The 25000-nt window shown below is 48.0% G+C and overlaps 1 protein-coding gene across 4 annotated transcripts in view; it reads right to left on the bottom strand.

Annotated features, from left to right (window-relative positions):
• The window catches only part of Shisa6 (shisa family member 6), a 287849-nt gene extending 263947 nt beyond the window's left edge, over positions 1–23902 (bottom strand). For all 4 annotated transcript variants that reach the window (XM_038328982.1, XM_038328983.1, XM_038328984.1 and 1 more), the window contains exons 1-2: positions 23259–23902; positions 1558–1718 (exon numbers count right to left, since the gene is read on the bottom strand). In XM_038328982.1, coding sequence (XP_038184910.1) covers positions 1558–1718; positions 23259–23902 — 805 coding nt within the window. The remainder of the gene's footprint in view (positions 1–1557; positions 1719–23258) is intronic.
• Between the last annotated feature and the right edge of the window lie 1098 nt (positions 23903–25000).

The raw sequence follows: 25000 nt of genomic DNA, 5'->3' as shown, positions 1-25000 counted from the left end.
GATTCAAGAGAATTAAAATGTAAATGGAATAAATTTGATCTCAGCTACAATTAGGATTTGAGCATACCTACTGCCTGCCTCCTAGTGGTTGTATGCCCTTTTTGCAGGCTTAGTTCAGAAATCTGGATAAAGAGACAGATGTGAAGATTCCAGATCCAAGTACCAAAGCAGAAATCATGTGCCTGGGAGTGGGATCAGCACTAAACTAGCTGGTAATTCTCACAGGGAGATAACCTTCCCAACATATTGGTAAGGGGGCTGTTCCTTTAGATACTTTACATCCCTGTCTCTAGCTGAGGAAGGATAGAATGGTTTGTTTTTTTGCAATAATGACTTCTGTAAACAATTTGTCTTAGTTTGAATCCTGGTGTTCTCTTACTAACCATGTGACATTGGTAAATGTTGGTTAACATATATATATATATATATATATATATATATATATATATATACACACATACATATAAAGTGGAAGATAAATACTTCCAAGACTGCTACAAAGAATAGATAATAACACACCTATAAAAGTCTCTGAGTAATATTTAGACCAATACCCCAATATATTACTGGTATTAACAGGTTTGTTTTCTTATTCTTATACACTATTGATCTTGTCCAAGTTACTGAGCTTCCTTGAGTTTCATTCACTAACCCATTACACAAGGAATCTGGCCCAGTGTCCTTCACAGTGTTATCATGATGATGAAATAAAAAAGTCAAAGGCGCACTCAGCCCTCCACATCTACAGGTCATGCATGTAACTGCAGATCCAACCAGCCACACAATTTAGCCCAACAGGAGTCATCCAACCATGCATCAAAGCTATTACCCCAAACTGGACCTTACTAAATAGGTACACACTTTTTCTCATCATTATTCCCTAAAGTCCAAGGCATAGTAAGTCTCATGTTAGTATTGTTGTAGATTTTCTCAGGAATCTGGAGATCATTTAAAGTATACAGGAGGATGTGTGGTGGCACTATGCCAGCACCAGACCATTCATGTATAAGGGGTTTGAGCATCTGTAGAATTTGGTACCCTCAGGTGTCTCAGATCCAGTTCCCACATATATAAAAAGACACTTCATCCTATATCCAGGGAACCTATATCTCTCAGGAAAGGGTCACCCTAAAATGCAGATACCATTGCTGTCCTTAAAAAGGACTCTGGGATTCCAATAGCTGAGCAGTTTCTGTGTCAGAATGCAGCCTTTATTCTTACACATCTGGCATCCTGGACAGTGCCATAGCTTCCTGTCACATGGGTAAATGGGCAGCCATACTTCACTGTGGCTTCTGCAAACTCTACTTCACATTAGAGAATCACACCAGTCACTAGAAAAATCACAGATAGGCCACCAGTCCTCATCTGTCCCAGACCTGATCTCTCTCATACCAAGCCTTCACAGGAAGACAGTCCCCAGACTCTTACAAAAGCCTGTCTATCAGGACATCCACCACTGCGCAGTGCTCCACGACCAGCCCAGTCAAAGCAGAAACATCACTAGAACCTCAAAAAAGAATCAATAGAACTTCAAAGTGACCAATTCTCACTTACCTGGAGTCTGCTTAGCTGTACGCACAGGGGTGTAGTGGTTTTTCGAGGTTGATCGAACCGGTGTGTTCTCTTTGGGAGAGGTATCGATGGCCGAGATGGTTTCTCTTTCACAGTGTGCTATGGGGATTGGTCCCTGTTGTCTTAGTATGTCAGCCAGAGCCCTAAATAAGGAGAGTACACAGTGAGCCTCGCTGATTGGGTGCACACAACCACAAAGATGCCAGCTTACTACCATAGGCATTCTGTTGAATGTTTGAAAACCTGTAGAAGGAGCCAGAGATAAGGCAATGAGCACTCAAAAGATGGTTTCATTTGCTGCTGGTCTTCAGAAGTAGAGGAGAGAGGTTGGCATGACCCTAAAATGCTGTGAACATAATATCTTTTCCTACAATTTATTCCACATATGTAAACAATAAGCCCTTTCAAAACACTAGTTTTCCTGATACTGATATATGCCACAACAGCATCCTCAGTATCTCAGAATGACCAGGGCTACTGGTCCTCCAATGAAAAGGAGATTACTTTCTGTCAGGGAGCCCAACCTTGCCGTCCCCAAATACATGCCATGTAGCATGTATTAGAAACTGGTGACTCACAGAAGTGCAGCCTACAGCTCCTGCTGCAAAGAAAAGCATGTCTCAGGTGCTAAAACAAAAGGCATAAATCAAAAAAATAAAAAAAAAAAAAACAGGATAAGCGTCAGGATGCACGGATGGTGCAGACATGCAGTTTAGAGCAGGTGGTATGTCCACATGGGTAGACACACAGCAAGACTGCCAGGGCAGACACTCGGTGACCAGAGCTCTGGCTTTATTGACACACACCAAGCTTCAGCTTCCAAACAGGTATGTAGTGCAGACTCAGCAGACATCAATCACGGCAGAGATGGGGTAGGGTGGGGTGCCTACTTCTGTCCTCCAGGGACTCTCAAATTAAGACAAGTCTTTCTGCCACCAGGTTTTAAACAGGAATCCCTCATTTATATGTGACATGAGATACCCACTGGCCCTGGGGGAAAAGAGACACTTAGGAATGATGGAAGGGAACAGGAGGAGCATGAGGCAAGCCACAGCAGACCACTCCCGGTCAGTATCATTCCAGTTACTGGCAAAGCCCTACGCCTCCAATTTTGCGTAAGTAGAGCCCAAACTCTCCCGTCTTCTCAGGGTCTCCCTAAGGCTCGTGCCTTCAAAGCCTCTCCCATCTGAGATACCCCAGCCCTTCCCACGGTTCCTCATGTCCCCATGTCCAGCTCCACAGCTCCATCCTCATGAAAGGGACAGCCACAACACTTGATGGATATGTCTAAGGTGAGTTGCTTCTCTCCTCTGTGCTTCCTGGGACACCGTGCCCCTGCCTTGAAGAGCATCAAGCTGGCGATCTTGTCATTTAGCGGCACTTATACAGCAATTTCTCATGTTCCAAATGCTTCCGCCTAGCTGGCTTGCCATTCTCTCAGCCTGTCAAGAAAGAGCAGACACTCTCCGCCTACCCCGTTTGCTCTGCTGAACTGGCAGCGAGGGCTAAGACAGAAGCTAAGTGCTCTATGAAGGAAACCCAGCTAGTTTAGGGTCCAGGCTAGAGAGCCACCATTCAGGGCCTGGGAAGAAGGTAATTGCCTAGAGAGTGAGTCACAGGAGAGGTCCAACTCCCAGGTCTGCCACTGCTGAGCCATGAACCCCCAGTAAATCTTAATCTTTGACACAGAGATTTAACAATTTTTCCCCATCAGTGAAATACAGGGTTTATACAAAGACAAACTTTAAGATTCTTCCTGATTCTGAAACTAAATTCTTTCATGTATCTTTTTTTCAACTGCACACCCATGGTTGATATCTTCAGTCCTTCACCCTTTTAATTGTTAAACACACCTTCCTATCACCTCTCTGTGGTTAAAAAGACTGAATTACAAATTATGATAGACATATAGGTCAAAGGAATATAATTGTAAATTCAAGCACAAACTCCTACATTTAGACTTAAATCTTTTTCAACAAGAAAGACAAGTGTTAGGGCTAGAGAGCAGATTCAGCAGTTAAGGGAGCACATTGCTCTTCCAGAGAAGCCAGGTTCGGTTTCTAGCACTCGGGTTGGATGACTCACACTATTTGTAACTCCAATTCCAAGGGATCCAATGTCCTCTTCTGGCCTCCTTGGGCACACATATGGTGCACATAAATTCATGCAGGCATACCCTAATTTTAAAAAACACATCTTTTTTTAAAAAAAATTAAATAAATAGATAAAATTCCAAATGTCATTCAGTAGGAAAAAAAACACTTTTCAAAAAAGAAGTCCTAGAGCAACTAGATTTCCATGCTGGGCTCTTAATCTCACATTACATACAAATACATACAAATCAATCCAAAGGGATCCTACACCTACATGTTAATCCAAGCACTATAAACTCTTAAAATACAAATGTAAATCATAGTGTTTTCTTAATCTGGTGATAATTTCTTACACGTGACACTGGAAATACAAGCAACACAGCAAAAGGAGAACATGTGGAGATATTCAAAACATTGGTATCTCAGAGGAAACCGTCACGGGAGCTAACAGAATCCACAGAATGGGAGAATTACTTGTAAAGCATATTCTATAAGAGGCTGTAGAGACGGCTCAACAGGCAAGAGCACTTGCTGCTCCTGTAGAGGACCTGGGCTCAGTTCCCTGCACCCACACAGCAGCTCATGTTCATCCATAAGCTTAGTTTCAGGAGATCCATCTGATGCCCTTCTGACCTCTGCAGACACCAGACACGCACAAGATTTACACACATACATTTGGGGAAAACACGCGGACACATAAAATAAATTCTAAAAAGAAATCTACGGAAAGAATCTTGAAAGTTGACAATAAAACACTCCTTGGTTTTAAAATGGATGCAAGATTCAAACAGGCATTTCTCCAGAGTGATGGCACCACAGATTCTTAGGGAAATGGCCCATAAAAGTCACATTGTGGTGTCTATGCATACCTTTGCAGGCAGCCATAACCGAACAGGCAGTTAATGCCAAGTACCAATGAGGATACAACCGTGACTTCTTCACACTCCGGCGCTGGGGTTTAATGGTTTAACAGTTCCCCCAAATGCTGAGGACACAGCAAATATGTGGCCCAGCCTACTCCTAGGAGAAATGAAAGCAGACCTGCACAGAACTTGTGTATGAAGAAGGTTAATGGCATTACGAATAACAGCCGAAGAGCAGGAGCAAGACAAATGCTCATTGGTTCATGGCTGGATAAGCAAACTGTGTTGTGATTACACAACAGAATATTAATTGGTCATAAAAAAGGAAAGGAGTGCTGATAGACACCACAGCATAAAAGTACCTCAAAACACACCCCTAAGTGAAAGGAGACACCCCGAAGCCTCAATTTAAATAAAGAAGCAGGCTGAATACACCTATGGAGAAAGGGGGCTGCTATAATATGGGCTTTCCTTCGGAGAAGCTAATAGTACAAAAAGTTTAAACAATGGTAGCAGCTGCTGAAGATAGAACGTATACAAACCACAATCTTGCACATTTGGGAATTTAAGGATAATATTCCATTAGGTAAATTACATTTCATAAAAGCTAGTACTGAGGAAACGTCTCACTGATTTGCTTCCCATATGCTTAGAGAGACACCTGTCTACTTTTCCGATGGCCAGGAGGAAGAATGAAGTCACGTGGTTAAACACATGATCAGCAGGACTGAGTCTACATGAGTGACTCTCAAGAGTCAAGTGATTTTGTTCCCACCTTTCTGTCCTGGGACAGCTGGCCATATCTGGAGACATTCTGGTTGTCATGACAAGCAAGGCTGGAAGTGCTGCTGGTGTGTGCTGTGTGGCACCCAGAGATGGGGCTCAATATCTTACAGTGGACAGGATGGCCAGCCCATCATGACAGTTACCAAGAGTCAACAGTGGCAAGGTTGTGGGGGGGGGCAAGAGAAATCTGCTTGGAACTGGGTGAACTAAGTGGCTAGTTCTATAAACAGCCAATTAAAACTGAATTCCAGCAGGTCTGGGGATACAGAGAGGCTAAAGACTCTAAAGCGAATGTCCTTTCTTTGGAGTCCCCATAGTCCCTCAAGTCTTAGCACTTGCCTGGATGTGACGCACAGAAAGGAGTAAGGTAACCTGTCCAATGCCACACCTTTGTCTACAGGGGCAATGTAAGTGGGTTTTCCTGAGAGCTGTCCATCTCCCACAACTGCGGGGCCCCTAAAGTCCATCCCCCAAGAAGACCTGCTTGATGATCAACTCCCTAAAGAACAGCAGGCTCAGTGGATCTAAGTGAGTGAGGTCTGACTAGCTGCTTGACAATGAGTTAGAACTCTGGGCTACAGCTGAGCTGTGGCCTCTAGTACCTAGACCATGTGATTATAGGAAACTACTCCAGAGTGATCGTCTGGGGCCCAATAGGCTAGGCTGATTGGAATCCCAGTCCAGTGGGAAAGGTGGTGTCTTAGGTAGGGTTTCTATTGCTGTGAAGAGACACCATGACCACAGCAACTCTTATAAAGAAAACATTTAAGTGGGTGGTTCGCTTACAGTTCCAGAGCTTCAATCCATTATCATCATGATGGGGAGCATGGCAGCGTGCAGGCAGACATGGTAGCTGAGAGTCCTACATCTTGCAGGCAACAGAAAGTTGAATGGGACACTAGGCGGTATCCTGAGCATAAGAAACCTCAAAACCTGCCCTCACAGTGACACACTTCCTCCAACAAGGCCGTACACACTTCCTCCAACAAGGCCGTACCCACTTCCTAATAGTGCCACTTCCTATGAGATTATGGGGGCCAATCACATTCAAACTACCACAGGTGAATTGGCTAGAATATGTGTTTCTCAAAGCCCCTTTATAGACCTCCTGACCACACACAATATCCATGAGGGAATGATGGCCAGGCATAAGCTCCTGATCCCTATCGGGTCCTTAACATTCTTCAGAATTCAGCCTTTTTTTTCCGTTGCCCTATTCTCTAATGGAGGAGATCTGAGCAGTGTGCCCTGTCAGTCCCTTGTCCTGTCCATTCCCTCAGCTCAGTGACCTCCCTCTTTGTTCTGGTTCCTCTCTACCTTCCATTCCTCACTCTCCAGGGTGTTTGATAAATATTATTCTAATTCTGAAATGTGTGATCCCGATCTCACCTAATTAATTTGGATATGCCAGAGGAAATGGGTTAAGGCCTGAGCTACTTTCTAACCACAGGAAAGAAACCTGGTCACTGAAAAGGAACTGAAGAGGCTTTGTAAGAGTGGGCAGCAACTTTCAGGGACTGGGCCGGGGGTGGGGGGACCAAGCAGACGAGGAGGAAAAAGAAGGGGGAAGAAACAGATTAGGGCAAAGAAAAAATAGGAGTTCGAGCCAGAAGAACATGAAATAAGGAAGTGGAAGGGGGAGAAGAAGAGGAGGAGAGAGAAAGGAGAGACCCAGACCAGAAGTCAGAGAGGGAGAGAGGAGACAGAAAGAATCCAGTAGAAAAGGCAGGAGAGAAAATGAAAACCAGAGAGGGGAAGGGAAATAAAGAGAAAGCCATTCAGAGCGGCTTCCTGCTCTCTCCAGCTGGGCCTACTAATTTAGCAAATGCCAGGTGATATCTGGGCATGCAGAAACAATTAGCAAATGAGTGATTTGGGTCAAGTTTATTTGTTTGCTTAAAATCTCGGGTAATGTTGTCAATGGTCTCAAGGAAATGTGGATAGAAAGCTTTTTCAAAAACACATTCAGAGACAGGAGAGGGAACCAGGGGAGGGTTAGAGAAAAAGAAATTCAGGAGAGACACAGAGAACTGACCAAGTGAGGGAGCAAGGGAAAGGCTCCACCCCACCAGGAACCTGGTGTCCCACTATAGGTAAGGACAACAAATGCACTTAATTTAGGAAGTTGGGGAACACCTTCACCCCCAGTCCTCTTCCCCATCCATCATACCGGCTGCAGTATCTAACACATCAAGCCAAGGAACTCTTTTGCCTAAAAACTCTGTTTACTTGCTGATTTCCCTGTTCCTTCTCCTGTAGTGCGAGCTTCACGGGGGAGGGCCGATTAATTGAGAAACAAATCCAATTCTGATCCTTCCTCAGTCCTGGGCATTGTACTTAGTCATCAGGATGGTGGAAATGCCATCTTACCTTCGAAGAGCACTTAGTGTCTATGTGTGCTTTCCTGCCTAGCCCCCTGCCTTCGCTTCTAGCACTGTGACCTTTACAGCTGTAGTACCCAAATTTTTAAGGAGGATTTAAGGCTCAGACTTCACTCAGCACTCAAACAAGATGGAACAGAAATCCGAAGACTGGACTTTGTGACTTGAACCTGAGAATCCTTTGGTACACAGAGACCACCTCTATGTATCCCACTTTCTTTCCCCTTCAGTGATTCTTTCTGGTCTCCCCTGATGGGCTGGTGCCCTACTTTGCTTTTGTTTTTTCTTTGTACTTTCATTTTTTTTTTCTGCGTTAAACACCGTGACCCAAAAACAACTTGAGGAGGAAAGAGTTTATTTGACTTGTATTCCAATCACAGTCCATCGCTGAGGAAAGCCAAAGCGGGAACCTGGAGGCAGGAACTGAAACAGAGGCCGTGGAAAAATGCTGCTTACAGGCTTGCTCCCCATGGCTTGCTCAGCTTGCTTTCTTATATAACCCAGGACCACCTGCCCAGAGGTGACACCATCCAGAGTGGACTGGACCTTCCCACATCAATCATTAGTCAAGAGAATGCTCTCTCAGGCTTGCCTATGAGCCAATCAGATGAAGGCACTTTTCTCAACTGAGGTTCCCTCATCTCAGATGACTCTAGGCCTTGTTAAGATGATAAAAACTAACCACGAAGGCCTGCTGATTTAACAAATGCCGGGGGGGGGATATGTGAGCATGCAGAAGCAATTAGTAAAAGCCTGGATCAAGAGCAGTTACTCACTAGCTTGAATATCTACTGTATGCACTTATCCATCCATTCATTCCACCCACCCATCTATCCACTGACCCGTCCATCCATCTTCCCATCCGTGTAGCCAACCATTCACCCACGCATCCTCTATCCTTCTTTGTCTCACCCGTCTACCTATCCATCCACTGCACTCCCCACCCACCTGTCCATCCATCCATTCACTCAGGCATACATTCATTAATCCCATTCTCCCCCATCGATCCACCCTTCCTTCCTTCTAGCCTCTTAATCACAGTCTTTCCCTCTTAGGTCCCTATCACGGTCTCTGAACAATAGAACTTTAGGGAGTATTCAATTTTTAGCCAAAAAATAAACCCAAGCTGAACCTCTGACCTCAGCTGCCTGTCAGCCACTCAGGTCTGTTTGTCACCGTGAGTCATGAAGACCAACAACTTTGAACACCACTGATTTTAGCAGCTAATCTTTTGGTCAAATGAAAACCTTAAACAGGGGCGACTATTCTTCATTAGATCCTGGCTCTGCATGAGGCCAGAGTAGGGAACCGAGCCCTTCTCTGTTAAGCTCTGGTCTCTTGACCTTTGTGAATGAACCAGTTTGAAAGCAAACGTGGCAAAGGAACACAAAATGAAACTCTAGACTTTTCTACCTCACTTTGCACTCGTCAGGCAGATAGATAGTCAAACCCGGGTCTGGTCAAATAAGTGAGAAGCTGAAACCCCTCAGCTCCCCTTATAAGTCCTGGGTCCTATTAATAACCTCTTCGTGGGAACCCCAGAAATAAGCCACATGGACTTTAGTAGCAGCCTGAGCCACATCAATGATTCAGAAGGAAGAAAATACACTCAGTCCAGTAAGTTGTTCCATACCAAGAACAAGACCAGTTGGACGGTCAGACCCCAGTCACGCCCTTTCTCCTTCAGGGAGGGAATGGGAAGAAGCTGACGGTGCTGAGGAGGTATGATAAAAGGCCAAGGTGATGGACTTGTCCACAAATAAACTACTGCAGCTAATGTTCCTAGTCCTGAGGACTAATGAGAACACTCCTGTTTCTGAAGACATTTCCCAAAACGTCCCTGACTACATTGTGTATCCTAAATATAATTAATTCTTTTCTCTTGTCACTAAGAAGTTAAATGCTTGAGAAGAGGGACCATCAGCCTCACTTTGGGTCCTCTTTGCAGAGAAGGCAACGTAAAATGTATAGTTTAGGAAAGGGGACTGATTCTTAAAGCTGCAAGGCAGATCATGGAAGTTGGTGTTGGTTTTTCCCTGTAAAGCTCTGATAGCTACTTCTTTTACATTTCCCTAGAAGTGATGTATAAATGCTCTATTCCATCTAGGTAAAGGATTCCAGTTATCTGAGTTGCAAATAACTGAGTTCTTACTGGCACTGAACTTGAGGACAAGCTGGCGTCCTCTTTGACCTCTCCTTTGCTTCGCTCTTCTGGACAGTTGGAGTGTTTTTATCCTCCAAAATCTGCAGTCAGGACAACTGAAATGAACATATTTTTAATAACCTCGGACCAAGGAGAATGGCTTAATTTATGTCTCCCTATTCCCAGTTCTCTCACAGTCCACTTGAAAAACACAGCTGCTGGCTTTGTGTGTGCACAAGACCGCTCTCCTCACACAGAGGCGCAGAATGGATGTGGGGATCTCATTTGTTGGTTAACAATGTCTATGCATCTGCATTGAGCTGTTCTGCAGGTCTGAGTTGTCTCCAGCACAATTGGAATTCATCACAGCCAGTAAACATCTCTGCAAGGAAAGGGCAGCCTGCTTATTCCGTTTTTCAAGTAAGCAGAGCCAGTTGCTGCTGCCCCGTGTGTGCCTGTCCTGAGGCTGCTGATAGGGAGCCGGTCAAGAATCTACAGCATCTGTAGCCTCGCTCATTCTCGCCACGCACTTCCTCCAGACCCCAGGAAACAACGCAAATTTACCCAGGTCTAAGAAATTCAGAAGAATCAAGCCCAAACAGACTTTCCAGCAATCTTTAGGTGATTTGAGAATGAATCAGATTTGAGTGTGTCAAGTGTTGCCACTGGCTAACTGAAAGCAGTTGCCAAGACGGGTTAGCATAATCACATGACTAACCACATGACAAGTAAGCTTATAAAAGCACCTCTGTGGAAGATGCCGATTTATTGTAGAGTTGATTAGCTTGGGTTGGTTTTGATTTTTTTTTTCATTTTGTTTTCTTTGCGTCTGCTTTGGCAGAGACCTCAGTCTCTAGGTGAGCAAACACAGACAGCAGAGCCTGTTGACCAAATGCTGGGATTCTGAACTAGGAAACCTAAGTTGGGATGCTGGCCATCTTGGTACACTAGTAATCATTAATCAGCTACTTACATTCCCATGGCTCTGTTCTCTCATTTAAAAATTAAGCCAAAGGAATAAGGCGTGTGTGTGTGTGTGTGTGTGTGTGTGTGTGTGTGTGTGTGTGTGTGTGTGTGTGCAGTCTACCTCTTAGGGTTATCGTGAAGATTAAATTCATTAATATTTGTGAAACACTTAGAGCCTGGTGCCTTTGAAGCACTAAGTAAATATTTGACTAACTAAATCTTAAATGGGCTTAGCCTACAGAAACACAGCCGTAGCATGGGTGGAAGAGGGAAATCACAGGGTCTGACTCGACAAAGTTGACATAACAAAACTCTCAAATCACATGGTCTAGCCGTGGCCATGATTATCTTGGGAGGAACCATCCATAGACTCCATTCCCCACGACAGTCTAATGACCAGAAGGTCACCTGCTCACACGCCAGGTGCTTTTGAGCCCTGTACTTGGACTTGGAGAGGCAGGTGCAGAGAGTATGCGTTCCTGTGCACCAGGCCATGGCAGATCATGTTTTGCCTGTCAGCACAAGGAAGCACCAAGTTAACAGTCCATAGAGAGACAAAGGATCCACACTGGAGCAAATCCACTGATTACTCCGGGGGCTTGGGTGGACAGTCACATCAACCTGACCAAGGAAACAGTCAGTTGGTCTCTTATTTGTCTCTTATCTTTTTTCCTTTCTGCTTTTCTCTGCCTAGCTTCTCCTTCTTTCAGGTAAGTATAAAAATTATCATCATCCCTATGCTCAAGTAAATAACGTTAATTCAAGTAAACGCTATTCAGTCAGTCACTCGGTCATTTTCATTATGCTAAGTACTGTCCCAGTTTGACCAAACTAGGCTGATACTTCCTGCACAGCCCTATTGATGGAACCTGCAACCAAGAAAAGTTGCTCCCTTGAATTTATTTTCAACCAGCTTTCCTAAAGAACCCTGACTAGGTTCCATGTGTGGTTGGTATCCCCTAGATGGACAGCATCTGCACAACCAGAGAGACTGGAAGTTACATCCCATGAGAAGACTTCTATAGATATCAATTCAAATACTGGATCCTGAAAAGAAGATGGAGGGGCCCTGACTGTTGCCCTTGAGGAGGTGTTTTGCAGTCTTGTGGATGTGAGGAGTCAGTTTGGGTTCTCCAATGTCAACTAGAAAAGCATCTTAACAATAGACTAGACTGCAGAACAGATGAATGGATGGACACTTACACCCCAAGAGGAGAGGACATGATACCCAGAGGGGAGGGACTGAAAAAACATTATAAGTCCTTTTCTATCAAGAGGATCTATAAGAAGAATATGCTAAAACCAAGCATCCTTATGAGGTCATTTACAGAGGATAAGGTCTACAAGATAAGGAATGAATAAGGATAAGTGTATTCTCTTCCATGCCCAGGGATGCCTCTCTTTTAAGTGAAGATGTCACCTTTGTCCTGACTTTCCAGGTGTGTTGGGGTCAGGACGGTCCACAGAAGCCCATAGCGCTCCAGTATATTCACCTGTATCCCACATCCCAGTTAATAGACCAGAGGGGCCGAGGGATTCACTGAAGATCACGGAGACAGTAAGTGACAGAAGTGGCTTGCTATCTCGACATTCAGAAAATGCTCCAAGGCAGGAAAAGATGGATGACAATCTCCAGATGCAAGAGGAAAGACCTTTGTTATCTGTCCCTTGAGAGTACATAAGCAGATGAAGGGGAGGATGTCAAAGTTCTTTTTCTAAGGTGCCTGCTCCTGGCCATTCTCACAGGAGGTGTGGCGCTACCTCCTCCTAACAGTGGCGTTGCAACAACGATTTAGGCGGGAGTTCCTTAGGCCGCTGAGCAAGACCCTCAATGGGAACAAAGGCAAATCTCAAAGTCCTCTGTCTCCCAGAGGTAGGGCAAGCTGTCTGAAGTTGGCCTCTGAACCCCTTTCTTCTCAGGGCCAGCTGGCTATCCTGCAGCTATGACATTATAACACTACTTCTCAAAGCCCAAAGAGTTGTAGATTCTAATACATAGGGAAATGAAACGAGAAAAGAAAGAAGGATAAAGGAAATTGGATATAGTTTCCAGAGGGAATTATTCAAAAGACTCACTCTATAGCAATCAGGGTAGGTTAATCCGAACTGGTGAAACAGGAATTACAGAATGTATTCAGGAAATAACTGCCCGTGTGCACACACACATGGGCACAAAACTGAAGATTCAATCAAGGCCTCATGCGTGGTTGGCAGGTACTCTATCCCTAGCTGTCTTTTGCCTTTTTGTTTTAAAAGAGGGTCTCACTAAACTGCCCAAATTCTCTCTGTATAGTTCAGGTAGATCTTGAACTTGTGGTCTTGAGGCTTCAGCTTCCAGAATAGCTAGAAACAGGCCTAAAACCACCAAACTCAGCCAGAAAATAACACTTTACTGTTCCTTGAGCCATTGTAGGGTTTTAAATGAACTTTAAAAATACAAAAAATAAAATAAAGCTGATCTTTGGAAGGTATTTTTTGGATAGATATGAAAGATTAGCCATTAGCATGCCAACTGTCTACCTGGCCTGCTTAGAGACAATCTGTCATTCGTGGTGGTGGTAGGGTGGTGTATGGCCCTGCACAATCTTGGCAGTCTTGTCTGAGATACTAATCTGCTCATCGTAGCTTTTTATCAGACACAGAAAATAAAAAAAAAAAAAATTCGACCAGGTCCAATTTGGGTAAATTTTAAATTAGTGGCATGAGAATTGATGCAATTTAATAAAGTCACAGTTGGGTGAATTCAAGAAGAAAGGCTGGAGGGGGAAGGGGTTGGAAAGACAAGACAGAAGTGACCAGGCATCAAGAGCAGGACAGATGGGAAAGCAGTGGCGGTAGAGGAGACATCACAAGTCACAAGACGATACATTTTAATGATGCGACTTTAAATGGAAGAGAGAAACACAGCAGACTCTTTGCTTAAAGATCTGACATTCCTCTTTGCAAATGCTCCAGGGTGCAGAGAAGAGGCACTCACTGCATGGACATGGGTCCTGAGTCTGAAGCTGGCTGTGGATCATCAAAACCCCAATGACCCGTGCTGGTTCCCCAAGCCTGTGGGCTGTCACTCCCAGGAAACTTTGTGCAGATTTCTTTACACGCAGGCATAAGTCAGAGACAGCTGACTAGGGGCATTGCAGAAGGGCAGCACTCCAGAGTCTTCCTCATGCTCTGAAGCAGCGTCGGTGTCTGGACTAGTATCCTGCCAATCATTCCACGGAGGTGGCTTGATGGGAGGCTTGCTCATCCTCCAAAAGAGCTGCCTAAATACCAGTGTGAGGTCCCAACTCCTCTCTCCTGCTGAAATCTGACCCTGATTCTAGAACTAGGGGGAAAAAACCACTTACTAACAACTGCCTGCCTGTTCCCCACCCTTCCACCCCCAAATCCATCTGCTAAACCCCAGTAAAGAGCTTAAACCCCAGGCCCTAGGAAAGGAGAGGATAGAAGAAGTCTAGAAGGCACTCTCAGATTCCACTTAATTAATAGCCCATCCTAGGGCCTGTGTCCCTCCCCACAGAGCAGCTGGGGTGCAGGAAGAGGGAAAAGAGTGGAAACCACACTTCCCAGAAGAGGACATTTGGCTAAGAGAACAACCAATATGTCCAGAGGACAGGTGTCCTGAGTAATGAGACTTTAATGCAGAAGCTAATGGGAACAGGACATGAAACCAAATGCCAGAAAAACAAGGAATAATGAGCGTGTTTGAGAAGGCTACAGGAAGCAAAGACACTTCTACCAACATCAGGGCACAGGGCCAAGGTTCTAGCCACCTGGAGCCTTGCTGGAACGTTAGCTCCCAGGGCCCTGGAGATGGGAACAGTGGCTTTAGGCAAGGGGGATCCTGGGAGAGCAAAGAGCTGGAAAGAGGTAAAGAGGACCAAAAACAGTGCTCTGCAGAGCTGGGTTCCTGGAGGCTGCTGAACCTGCTTCCACAGCCAGGGACTCTGCTCAGGTACCCTTGCTGTGGTCCTGCAGACCAGGCGTGTGGGTCCCAAGCTGGCTGGCACCCAGAGATAATAGCTGGAGGCCACAACCAGCTGTGGCTGTTAGGATGTCTCAGGATTCCTGCCTCCTCCTGTGCCCTTCAGGGCAGAGGACTTGAGGAGGAAGGGAGCAGAGACTGGGGAAGGCGAGAAGTCTGGAATTAGCACAGCTAGGAGGGCAGAGATGAGGAAGGACAGTCCGAATGGGCATGTGAGAGTTGGCTGCAGCTCTCTCTTGCATGTGCAGCCCTGGGTATTATAAATAGGGAAAGGGGGCATGGAGGGACAGTGATAAATGGACCTGTTAGCAAGCTGTGGGTCTCAGTAATTAAAACTGGGGATGCCCTGAGGTCCATCCTCTCCCTAGACCTCATCTTTCCTCCCTTCCCGAGCTCCACTCACCTCTCTCGGAGGCTGTGACTCATGCTCAATTGCCCAGGGCTTCTTTCTTATCTACACAAGGGTTTGCATTCTTTCTGTTTTTCCCTCAATGGACTTCAATGTTTGGTTCTGCTTCTTAGAATCCTTTGTATGCCTTCATCTCAGTCAACAGTATCCACCCTTGAAAGAAAACCCCTCTCGCTGTCCTGGGCACATCTGTACCCCACATGCAGTCTAAGTGGAAGTGTTACCAGCTCTGGATGGAAGGTCACTGATTCTCTTGTCCTTTATGGTAACAAGTTGTCCCAGGCACAATCGGGGGGCTGCTTCCTTAAGCATTTCGGGTATCCCTGACTCTGTCAGGAAAGTAGAAGACAGAGAGCTACTTTTCTAGACCCTAAGGGAAGACAGAGATGGGCAACATAGTGGTAGCATGGCCTTGGGCAAGGCATTATGCTAGGTTTCCCCATCTGTAAAATAGGCCTCTATACTCTGTGGGCTGAAGGGTGGTGAAGGAGGTGGGGGCGGCAGAGGGAATACAGTGAGATTCTGCTTGGAAAATGCAGAACAGGGCTCCTGGAACCAAGTTCTCAAGGCCAGACACTATTGCTTGAGACATCAACCAGCCAAAACTCAGAGCCTCACAGCTTTCCTGTATGTCACAGGCGATGGAAGAATGGCAGTTCCTGATAGGACGAACTCCTACCTTTTGATGCCCACTGCCCAAGTTCCTAGGGGAACAGACTCCCTCGAATGTGTTCAAAAGGGGCCTCTACATGTGCTGGAGGGGGCTATGGAGTGATACAAGAGCTCAGTTCCTCCCCCCTTTCCCTAACTCTTGACTGAGATTGGGGGAAACACCCATCCGCAGCAGCATAGCCCTGACTATCCCCAGCTGCCCAGGCTATAATTGGGTGGCTCCCTACCCCTTACTCTTTACTTGGCCAGCCCACTCTTGCCCCAACCAATCCCATCCAATAAATATGAACTGGAGGCATGGAAGCAAGGCAAGTATGGTAAATGGGTGTTGGGAATCTTCCAGAAATGCTATGGTAGCCTCATGTCCGTGGGCCTGCAGGTATCCATGGCAGCCTGACCCAAGTGGTAACCTCATCTGAATATGGAATTACAGAGGCGGTGGCCCTGTGATAGAGGGCAGAGGGCAGTGAGCAGGGGCTCTGATCCCAGGCTTCCTCTCTGCATGCATCCCAAAGAAACTGGGTCCCTTTACCCTCAGCATCAAAGCAGGAAGCTAAATTGAGCGATCCGTCTACTATTTTATGCAGAAATGTGGGACATTCTTTTTTCCACTCTTTTTGGGCAGTTATCTGAAATGTTTGATGCATATTCAACTCCTTCCTTTTGTCTTCTTTCCCAACTATCCCACAGCTTGCCCAGCACACTGCTATCACATGAAACTGGTCTTGCCTAAGAGGGACTTATCTTCCCACGTGAGGAGCAGCTCTGTCCACATGGTCACAGAGGGTGGGCGGCTCTCCTCTCCTCTGGTCCATCCTGCCTTTCGAGATGGTAGTGATACCCCTCCTAGCAGCTTTCCTTAGAGAAGGCACTGTGGCTTCCCACTACCTTGTCCATTCATCAGCCTTACCCCCGACTTATTACTGCTTAAACGAGCCGGATCTCCCTGGGAGGGGGAAAGATGCTATGGTTTCAGAAAGCCAAAGTGACTGGCTCTAGAGTCTCAGAGTATTTCCAAGAGTGGCGCCATGGAGCCATTTGCAGAAGAAGAACCAGAGTGTGGCCTCTCAAGGAGACTGCGTGGAAAGCAAATTCGGTACATACGAGCACCCGGATTCTTTCAGGGGATCAGACACAGCAAATGCAGAGCTAAGGGTCATTTCACACAGGTTCATCTCATAGAACAACGGGGCCCATCATTTCAAACTTCCACCGCAGTGGCGGCTGGTTTCTTGACCCAGAGCTGAGAAAGGGAACAACAGTCACCAGGAATTATGCTTTTGTGTCTCCAAGAGGGATCTTACATACACTGGAGGGGTCCCGGAGAGTGATTCTGAACACACACACACACACACACACACACACACACACACACACAAACACACACACACATGCACAGACGTGCACAGGCACACCCACAAGACCTCATTGGTGTGATACATTGCAGCAAGCCCCGCCCCCATACCTCCAGGTGAGAACAGAAGCATCCAGAGTCACATTTTTAATTTCATAACTACCCACATAGTCATTCGGTGGTGCCTTGCCCTGAGCCACCCTCCTTCCTTCGCATATGCTGTATTTTCCTTTTTCAACAGTCTGCATTACTCACATCTTACTAGAGGATTTTGCTTAGATCAGGTTATTGCGCTTTAGAAGAGAAGGCAGAGAAACTGGAAAAAAAAAAAAAAAGACCAGAGACTATCATGAGAAATCATGTTGGCAGATGGAAACCAGGAGATCAGCAAGACTCAAGACACAGGGAAGGGACTGAAAGAAGGCTGTCACTCACATCTCCAAGAGTCGAAAAGTTATTTGCTGGTGATTAAGAATCAAGCATAAAGCAGAGCTGACTGCTTCCAGTAAAGAAAACAAGACTGAGGCTGGGCCTAGGGCATGAACGCCAAGGCTTTCAGGGAAAGTTCCCTTGACTAGCAGCTGAGATGTGTGGCATTGTGACCTCTGCGCTGTTGATTTCAATTGCCTCACTTAGAAAATTACAGAGCCAAACTGACTATGGGAATAAGGCAATGATTCTGAAATGGATAGCAAAATAGTAGAATATGTTAGTCTGCCTTTTTATAAGACTTTGGTTCTACTTGTAGAAAAAGTAATAGAATTGACAATCTGCCCCGATTTCTTTTAAAAAAGAAGCTTACTAGAGGCTTGAGACCAAGGGTCTCAGATCCTGTTAGGGTTTGCTGGTGAACTCCCTATGCCGGGCCTTCTTCCCCTCTATAATGTCTACCAACAAAAGGAGTTACAAATATGAGGTCATAAATGTGACTCAGGAAAAAAATAATGAGTTTGAGTTTCTCAAAGTAAAGTGAAGAGGGACAAAATCATCACAGAAGGGGTGTTCCCAATGAAGGCAGCCCAAGTCCTCCTCTATCCCATTAGGGGCCCCTCTCCACCCACCTGAGACATCTTACACAGCCACAAAGTCAAATCTTAACTTTGTAATTTCACAAAAGAGATGTTGCCAAGGAACTTGACAAACACTGGAAGGCAAAATACACTTGAGTCTGCAACAGTTTCAAGTATAAACTCTTTAGAACTTTGAGCTGACAGCATCAGATACACCGAAGAAGGAAGCTGCTGGCCACTCTCACAGCCAGGAGCAGAGAGCTAACTCAACATGCAGGAGCTAGGGGCTCTCCTGGCTATGGGATGGAAGTAGAAAATTAAGACCTAAATAATATCCTGTCAGGCCCTGAGGAAATCGGTCAGCAGAACTCGACAGAGGAAGTTCTTTTGGGTCTCCACTGCCTTTTTATTCCAGATCTTGTAGGCATAACTGTCTGGAATAATTGACCTCTTTCAGTCAGCCCACTTTTCAGATATCTTAACCATTGCTTTCTGCAAATTGATCTGAACCAACATGCCAGTGACTAAAATCTCTCATTCAAATCGGTTGAAAACAATGAATTATACTTTGTCTTCTACAAGTGCCTTAGCAGAATAGATCTATGGGTAAATTCTCAGTTTCTTGACAGCAGATTCCACGAAATGAATGTGTTTTGAGACAGGATGGGGTGGGGCAGATGTACAAGTCTTTTGAGCTTGGGGGTGGCAGTGCAGAAAAGAAACACGAAGATAGTGAACAGCATGACCCCAGAGGGATGTCAAGGTCTCAAAGTGGTTGACCGTGTTTGCCTGGTTGTATTGCTAAAGCAAGAAGGAACCCAGTTAGCCTGTGTGTCAAGGGAGTGTGATTTGGAGTTTGAACTGTTTTCTGCCTTCTCTAGGTGGGCTCACACACAATGTATCCATGTACATTCAAGAACCATATCAAATCACGCCTGGGGGAGTCTCTGCGGTGCTGCCTTGTTCCATCAGAGGTAGCCACCAACTTTTGGTTCAATCACTTTCTTACTTCTGTTGTCTTCTTTCTGCCTTCCTGGGAGTCTGCCCCTAACCCTCCTTCATAATGCTTCTTTAACTTCCCAGCTCTCCCAATGTGCATTTCTTTTTAAACTCAAAGAGAAAGGAAAACATGAAAAAGGTAAAGCACTTCAATTCAGCCCAGGACAAGATTCATTTTTTTCCCCTTTCCTTCCAAATGTCTGTATTTGGAGTTACAAACAAGCTGACTTGGTTGTGATTATATTGGGAAGCTCACAGTACTGCAAAAAAATTGAATGTTTGACAGTTTGTCTCACGTTCTTCACTCACTCAACTCTGGGGTTGTCCTGTTACAGCAGTGTTGGCCTGGAAGGAAAGCAGAGCTCTCCTGGTTTGTAATCAACTTCTAGAAGGAGAAAAGACAAAACAAACTTTTCCCTGGCCTATGCTAGAAATAAGAGTTGGGAGATGGACTCTGCAAATGAGCTACCTCCTAATACCCTCCCCTTCTCCCCAGGATGTATACTCGGGCTCGGCTCCCCCAAGCATCCTCCCCTGCCCATCATCTTCCCTGCCCACTTCCCTTCATACTCCCAGTCCTGTACAGGCACCTCCGACTTCACCAACTGTGTCTACAGCATCTTAATAGCTTCCTGACCCATCTGTTAATTAGCCATTTAAAAAAAGGAGCCACGCAGTTCCTCCTTAGAGCGATTCTCATCTCTGAGACATTAATGAATCAACTCATGGTGAGGAGGAGGAGTAGGTTTGGATGTAAGAGAGCTGAAGGCAGAATAGAATGTCAAAAGGGGCCGGCCTCCTGGGCTGGGGGCTGGGCAGAGTCCATACTTCTGGATGACATGGGCCATCCTTCTCTGGGCAAACAGCCCCAGGTAAGGACTACAGAGACACTCAGGAAACATGACAATCGGAGGATGCCTGCAGGTCTAACCTTAACCTGAGAAGTTCTAAAGCAGGGCTAAGAAGAGGATGTAGCTTCTAATACAAATGGGGTTCCAGCCAGGAAAGTTGGGATGCCCCCACTCAGAGCTAGCATTGCTTTCTCCTCCTCAGAGCCCATCTTGCTAGGTTTGGGTATTTGCATCATTTACACTGGGTTGTCTGTTAGAATTACCAGCGAGCTGGCTATTTCCCCTCCAGACACCGACTTCTCACTCTGAATCCTGCTAGCAAGGGCTAATCACTTCCAGAAAAAGCAAAATCTGCTCTTCCCTGCAAGGGAGGGAGAGATGCAAGAAAGTCCAGTCATAAGGAATAGGAATATGCATGTGTGTATATGCAGGGGGCTTCCCAGCCTGCGAACACCAGGGCAGAGCATATGGCCAATCCCTTCTTCCATCTCTTCTTAAACTCCTACAGTATCCCTTTGCAATGAGGCTTTTCTCACTGAAACTCCCTCAGACTCTGGACCGCTTATCCCAGGAAGGAAAGGACTCAGGTCTGCCTGTCTTCAGGGAGGCTCGCACCCTGGAACAGCTCTGTTCTCCCGTTCAGTATGGACACAGCGAGGCTGCACTATTTCAGAAAGCGCGTCCTAGCTCCCGACTTGACCTCCGTTTCTCCCACTTTCCCTAGGAAGAACTCATTACTGTGTGACTGCCTCGCTCCCCGATCACTGCCCCTTGTCCCTACCTTGCCTCTCTAACAACACAGACTACACAGTCGCCCCACCCAGGGGTGGCAAGCCATGACATCTGAGGTACAAGCAGAGAAAGAGGAGCTCCCCTCCCATGCCCACCCAGAGGTGCATGAGAGTGGCATGGGCACTCACATAGACACACTTGGGAAGAGGTCCAGGTGCTCTGCCATCTTGCCAGTGGCTCAGAACCGAAAGACTTTCCCTGACCTGCTCAAGGTTACTCCCGAGTGTCCTTAAGTGTCACTCATCACTGTGAGTGTCACTCACCTCTGATCTCCAACCCTGCCCCCCACCTGCCGCACATACACTGACGGGCATTGTCCCCTATCAACCCAGCACCAGCACGGTGGCTTCTGAAGCACGGAGCAGGCGAGGCTGCAGCTGTCAGAGTGGTGCTGTGAACTGAATGAAATCAGGAGGTAAATCTGAGGGAGAGACATCCCACACTTCCACAATGACTTGGGGCCTAAAATTCAGTTCACTCTCTCCTTCTCCCACCCCAGAAGTGGCCCCCATGGTTACCCCAATGTGGGACAGAGGGAGTCTGTGGGGGCAGAAGAGACTAATATCAAACACATTGACTCCTGCAGAGCCACATGGCAATATCGGTTTTCACGGGGGCTTAATCTCAGACTCTGAGGCCACATAAACTTATCAAACACAGGTGATGATGAACAAACTGCACAAGGCACCGGGGGCAGGGCAGGGAGAAATCCCAAGAAAGGTTACTCAAAAGAGGTAAGAGCATGGTTTTAATGGGACAAGAGGAGGGAAGAAGAGATGAGCCCGAGTCCTGGGCCAAAGATGACAGATGAGGAACAACACATCTGCTTCAGAGAGACCCCTGCCTCTAAGCAACTCTTTCTTGGCTTTCCAAGCTGTGCCAAGAGAGAATTCACTGCCAGACCAAACAAACTCCTAGGGAGCAGGGATGTCTTGCTCTTGTTTTGTTCACGGTGCCCATCCTTTGCATAGCAAGGCGTGGAGACCCCAGACCATTGCTCAAAATACTGGTTCAAGACCAAAGACATGTAGAGTAAACGAATGCTGACAGCAGCCAAAGGATGAATGGCTAGCTCGGGCAGTGAAGGGTTAAAAAGGGATGCTCACTCCCTGGACAGTCAACCCAAGCCTAGTTCTTGAGTGTGGAATGTCTGCATTTAGTGGACTGAGTCAATAAAACCTGACAGGGAATACCATCTTTTCACACCCATATTGTCAAGAGGGAGGGGGAAGAATCAGCTCCTTCAGCATGCCTAGAAATTTCTACCTGTCTTTCTCTTTTCAGCATGGTAGGGGTGATTAATGTTCAGAGCAGTGAAGGAAGGAGGTTTTCAAGTCAAGAGGATAATAAGCAAGGTGCATGGGCCAAGGCAGGCTTGGTGGGTCAGCTCACAAGCAGTGAACTGGGGGCTGGGCCTGGGAACTAGGGCAGTGCCCACTCTGTATGCCAGAAATGGAAGTGTTTCCTGGGGCAGGGCTTTCATTGAAGCCACATCCAACCATTCATCTTCGTGGGGACACTGGAAGCGTAGCTGTACTTTTCATCCTCTGCCTGTGTAATTCCTACAGGAGAGACTGGGTTCCTGTTGTGGCTTTGACTTTCCAGTGATCTCCTTGGGAGCCAAAGACGGGGTGGAAAGCACTCAGAGTGGAACTATGGACTGTCATGTTGTAAGCTCCTGTTATAAATTTTAGAAGGGGACAGTTTCCAGTGTCTTTACCATGTGTGCAGTAAAAGATGCCCAACTGGACTGAACACCGTCCAAAGTGTTAACTCTGAGAGGCCTGCCTTGGAGGAACAAGTCCTCCAGCCTCGGCAGGAAAGCTAAGCACCCCAATGGAAGACATTAACATCTGTGCTGGTCAACAGGACATGGGGTACCTTCTTCCCAGCAGAGGCAGACACCCTTTTCTTATCTATTCCACTCTTAACCCCTGGACATCCCAGCTTGCACTAACCCACTTGCTATTCTTTTCCGTGAAGTGCTCATACTGTTCAGTTCTTTATATTAAGCTGACACTACCATTTAAAACAAACAAAAACCTAAGCGTGGTACAAGCCATAGTAAAGTGGCCACACGTCATGAAAAAGAGAGCCTGGAGATTGGAAAATTAGTGGAATTCTTATCCTTGAACATCTTGAACTCCACTGATTCGTACTTTGTGTTGCAAATCCCTGTAACACTAAAGCATGCCTAGCTGCTTCCTACAGAATGCCGGAGGGCCACGCGATTGATTGCTCTTAAAGGAAGCGGCTATGGAAGTGACTTAGAAGGATAGGAGAGGTGTGCTTGAAGAGGACTGGACGGGTGGGGGTGGGGTATGTTAAGAGGGGGCGAGGCTTGGGGACCCGAGGCAGGCACCCAGAAGTGCCTCTCACCTGTGGATGTTCATCTCTCGCGGGGGGCGGTGGGCCTTGTCATAGGAGACCTTGGCGAAGACGCCCGCTACGATGACGAAGGCGATCACTCCGCAGGTGATGTAGACGGTGAAGTTGGTCTTGTCCTTCTCCGGGTCGTACTTGTTCTCGGGCCCCGGCGACACTACCTTGGTGCTGGGCGTCTGCACCCATACCGGGCTTTGGTAGTTGGTACACTGGCGCTGGTCCAGCTTCTCGTGGCGCTTCTTGCAGCAGAAGCGATAGTAGCAGGTGCCGCAGCAGTACAGGTAGCCGCTCTCGCTGTTGTTACACTCGAACTCCTTGTCGTACTGGCCGCTCACGTCGTAGTAGCCCCAGCACGTCTCGTAAGTGACGGTCGCGCTGGCAGCCGCCGCCGCTGCCGCGGACTGTCCCCGCCGGCTGCCCGCCTCCGGGACGCCAGACGCCCGGGCAGTGCCGTTCAGCTCGCGGCCACCGCGGGCTAGGGCGCCTCCGGAACGTCGACCCCCGACGGCTCCCGCGCCTAGGGTCCGGTTAGCAGCGCGGCCGCGGGCAGCGTCTGCACCGGGCGGCAGGTGCAGGGACGAGAGCGACAGCAGCAGCGACAGCAGCAGAGGCGGTATCAGGAGGCGGCGCAGCGCCATGGCGGGGCCGGGCGGGAGGGCGCGGGCGGACGCGGGCTGCAGGCCGCTGCCCCAGAGGCTGGCCGGACTCCGAGGGCGACCGCGCGGGCTGGGCTAGCGATGCGAGCCGGTCAGCGGCGTAGCGATGGCGCCATCGAGGCGCGGGCGGCGGCAGGAGCGCACGGAGCGGCGGCGGGGCGCAGGCTGCGCGGGGCTCTCAGGCTGCGCGCCGGCTCCGTGCTCCCCCTGCGGGTTCCGCGCGCCTGGCGGGCAGCCCCATCCCCCGCCCGCGGCAGCGGCGGCCCCGCGCGGCTCGGCTCAGGCCGGCCCCGAAGCGCTGCTCCGGGAGGTGGCGGCGGCAGCGTGGTCCCGTCCAAGCAGCTCCTGCGGGACGAGACGGAGCAGCGGTCACGGGGTGCGGGGAACGGTAGGCGGCCGGGCGGGGAAGGAGTGCGCAGCCCTCGAAGAGTGCGTCCTGGCTGGGACGGTGGCCCGAGGGCACACGGAGAGCTCCCGCGGGAGTCACCCGGCCGACTGGCCCGGGTGCGGTGCAGCCTGCGAAACTGGGGTCCGGCGGGCAGTCGGGGAGCACGGCGGCTGCACCTCAGTCACTCACCGTGCCCGGCTGCGTCTGCAGCGGCGGCGGCTAGGCGGGAGCGCAGCGGCCAGAGCGAGCGAGCGAGCGGAGCCGAGAGCCGCCTGCACTAGTGCCTGAGCGTGTGCGATAGGCAAGAGGGAGACACACGCACTCACACAGCAGCACACGCGGGAGCGCCGCGCGGGGAGGGCGGGGAGGGAGGCCAGCCGCTCGCCGCCGCCCACGTTTCCACGCCTGGGCGCCCGGGTGGGGGACGGCAGGACTCCTCTTTGCCTCTTCCCCCTCACTCGGAGCTCCGCGTCACCAAAGCCCGGACACCAGTTAAGCAACACCGCGCACTAAGCTGGCAAAGAGGGAGCTCACCCTGCTCCCCACTTCTCATGCCCGGGAGCAAGACCAGAGTGAGCTCTCTAGAGCGGGCCGGCAGCGGACTCAGGCGTCCTCTGACATTGCCTTTCCTGCCCTCTTGGTCAAGTACCACCCGTCACTCCCCACACCAACCCCCTCCCCGCGCTTACCTT

Source organism: Arvicola amphibius, chromosome 4 (genome assembly GCF_903992535.2).
Source record: "Arvicola amphibius chromosome 4, mArvAmp1.2, whole genome shotgun sequence".
Lineage (NCBI taxonomy): Eukaryota > Metazoa > Chordata > Mammalia > Rodentia > Cricetidae > Arvicola > Arvicola amphibius.
Note: the sequence above shows the minus strand (reverse complement) of the source record. Positions and strands in the feature narration are given on the sequence as shown.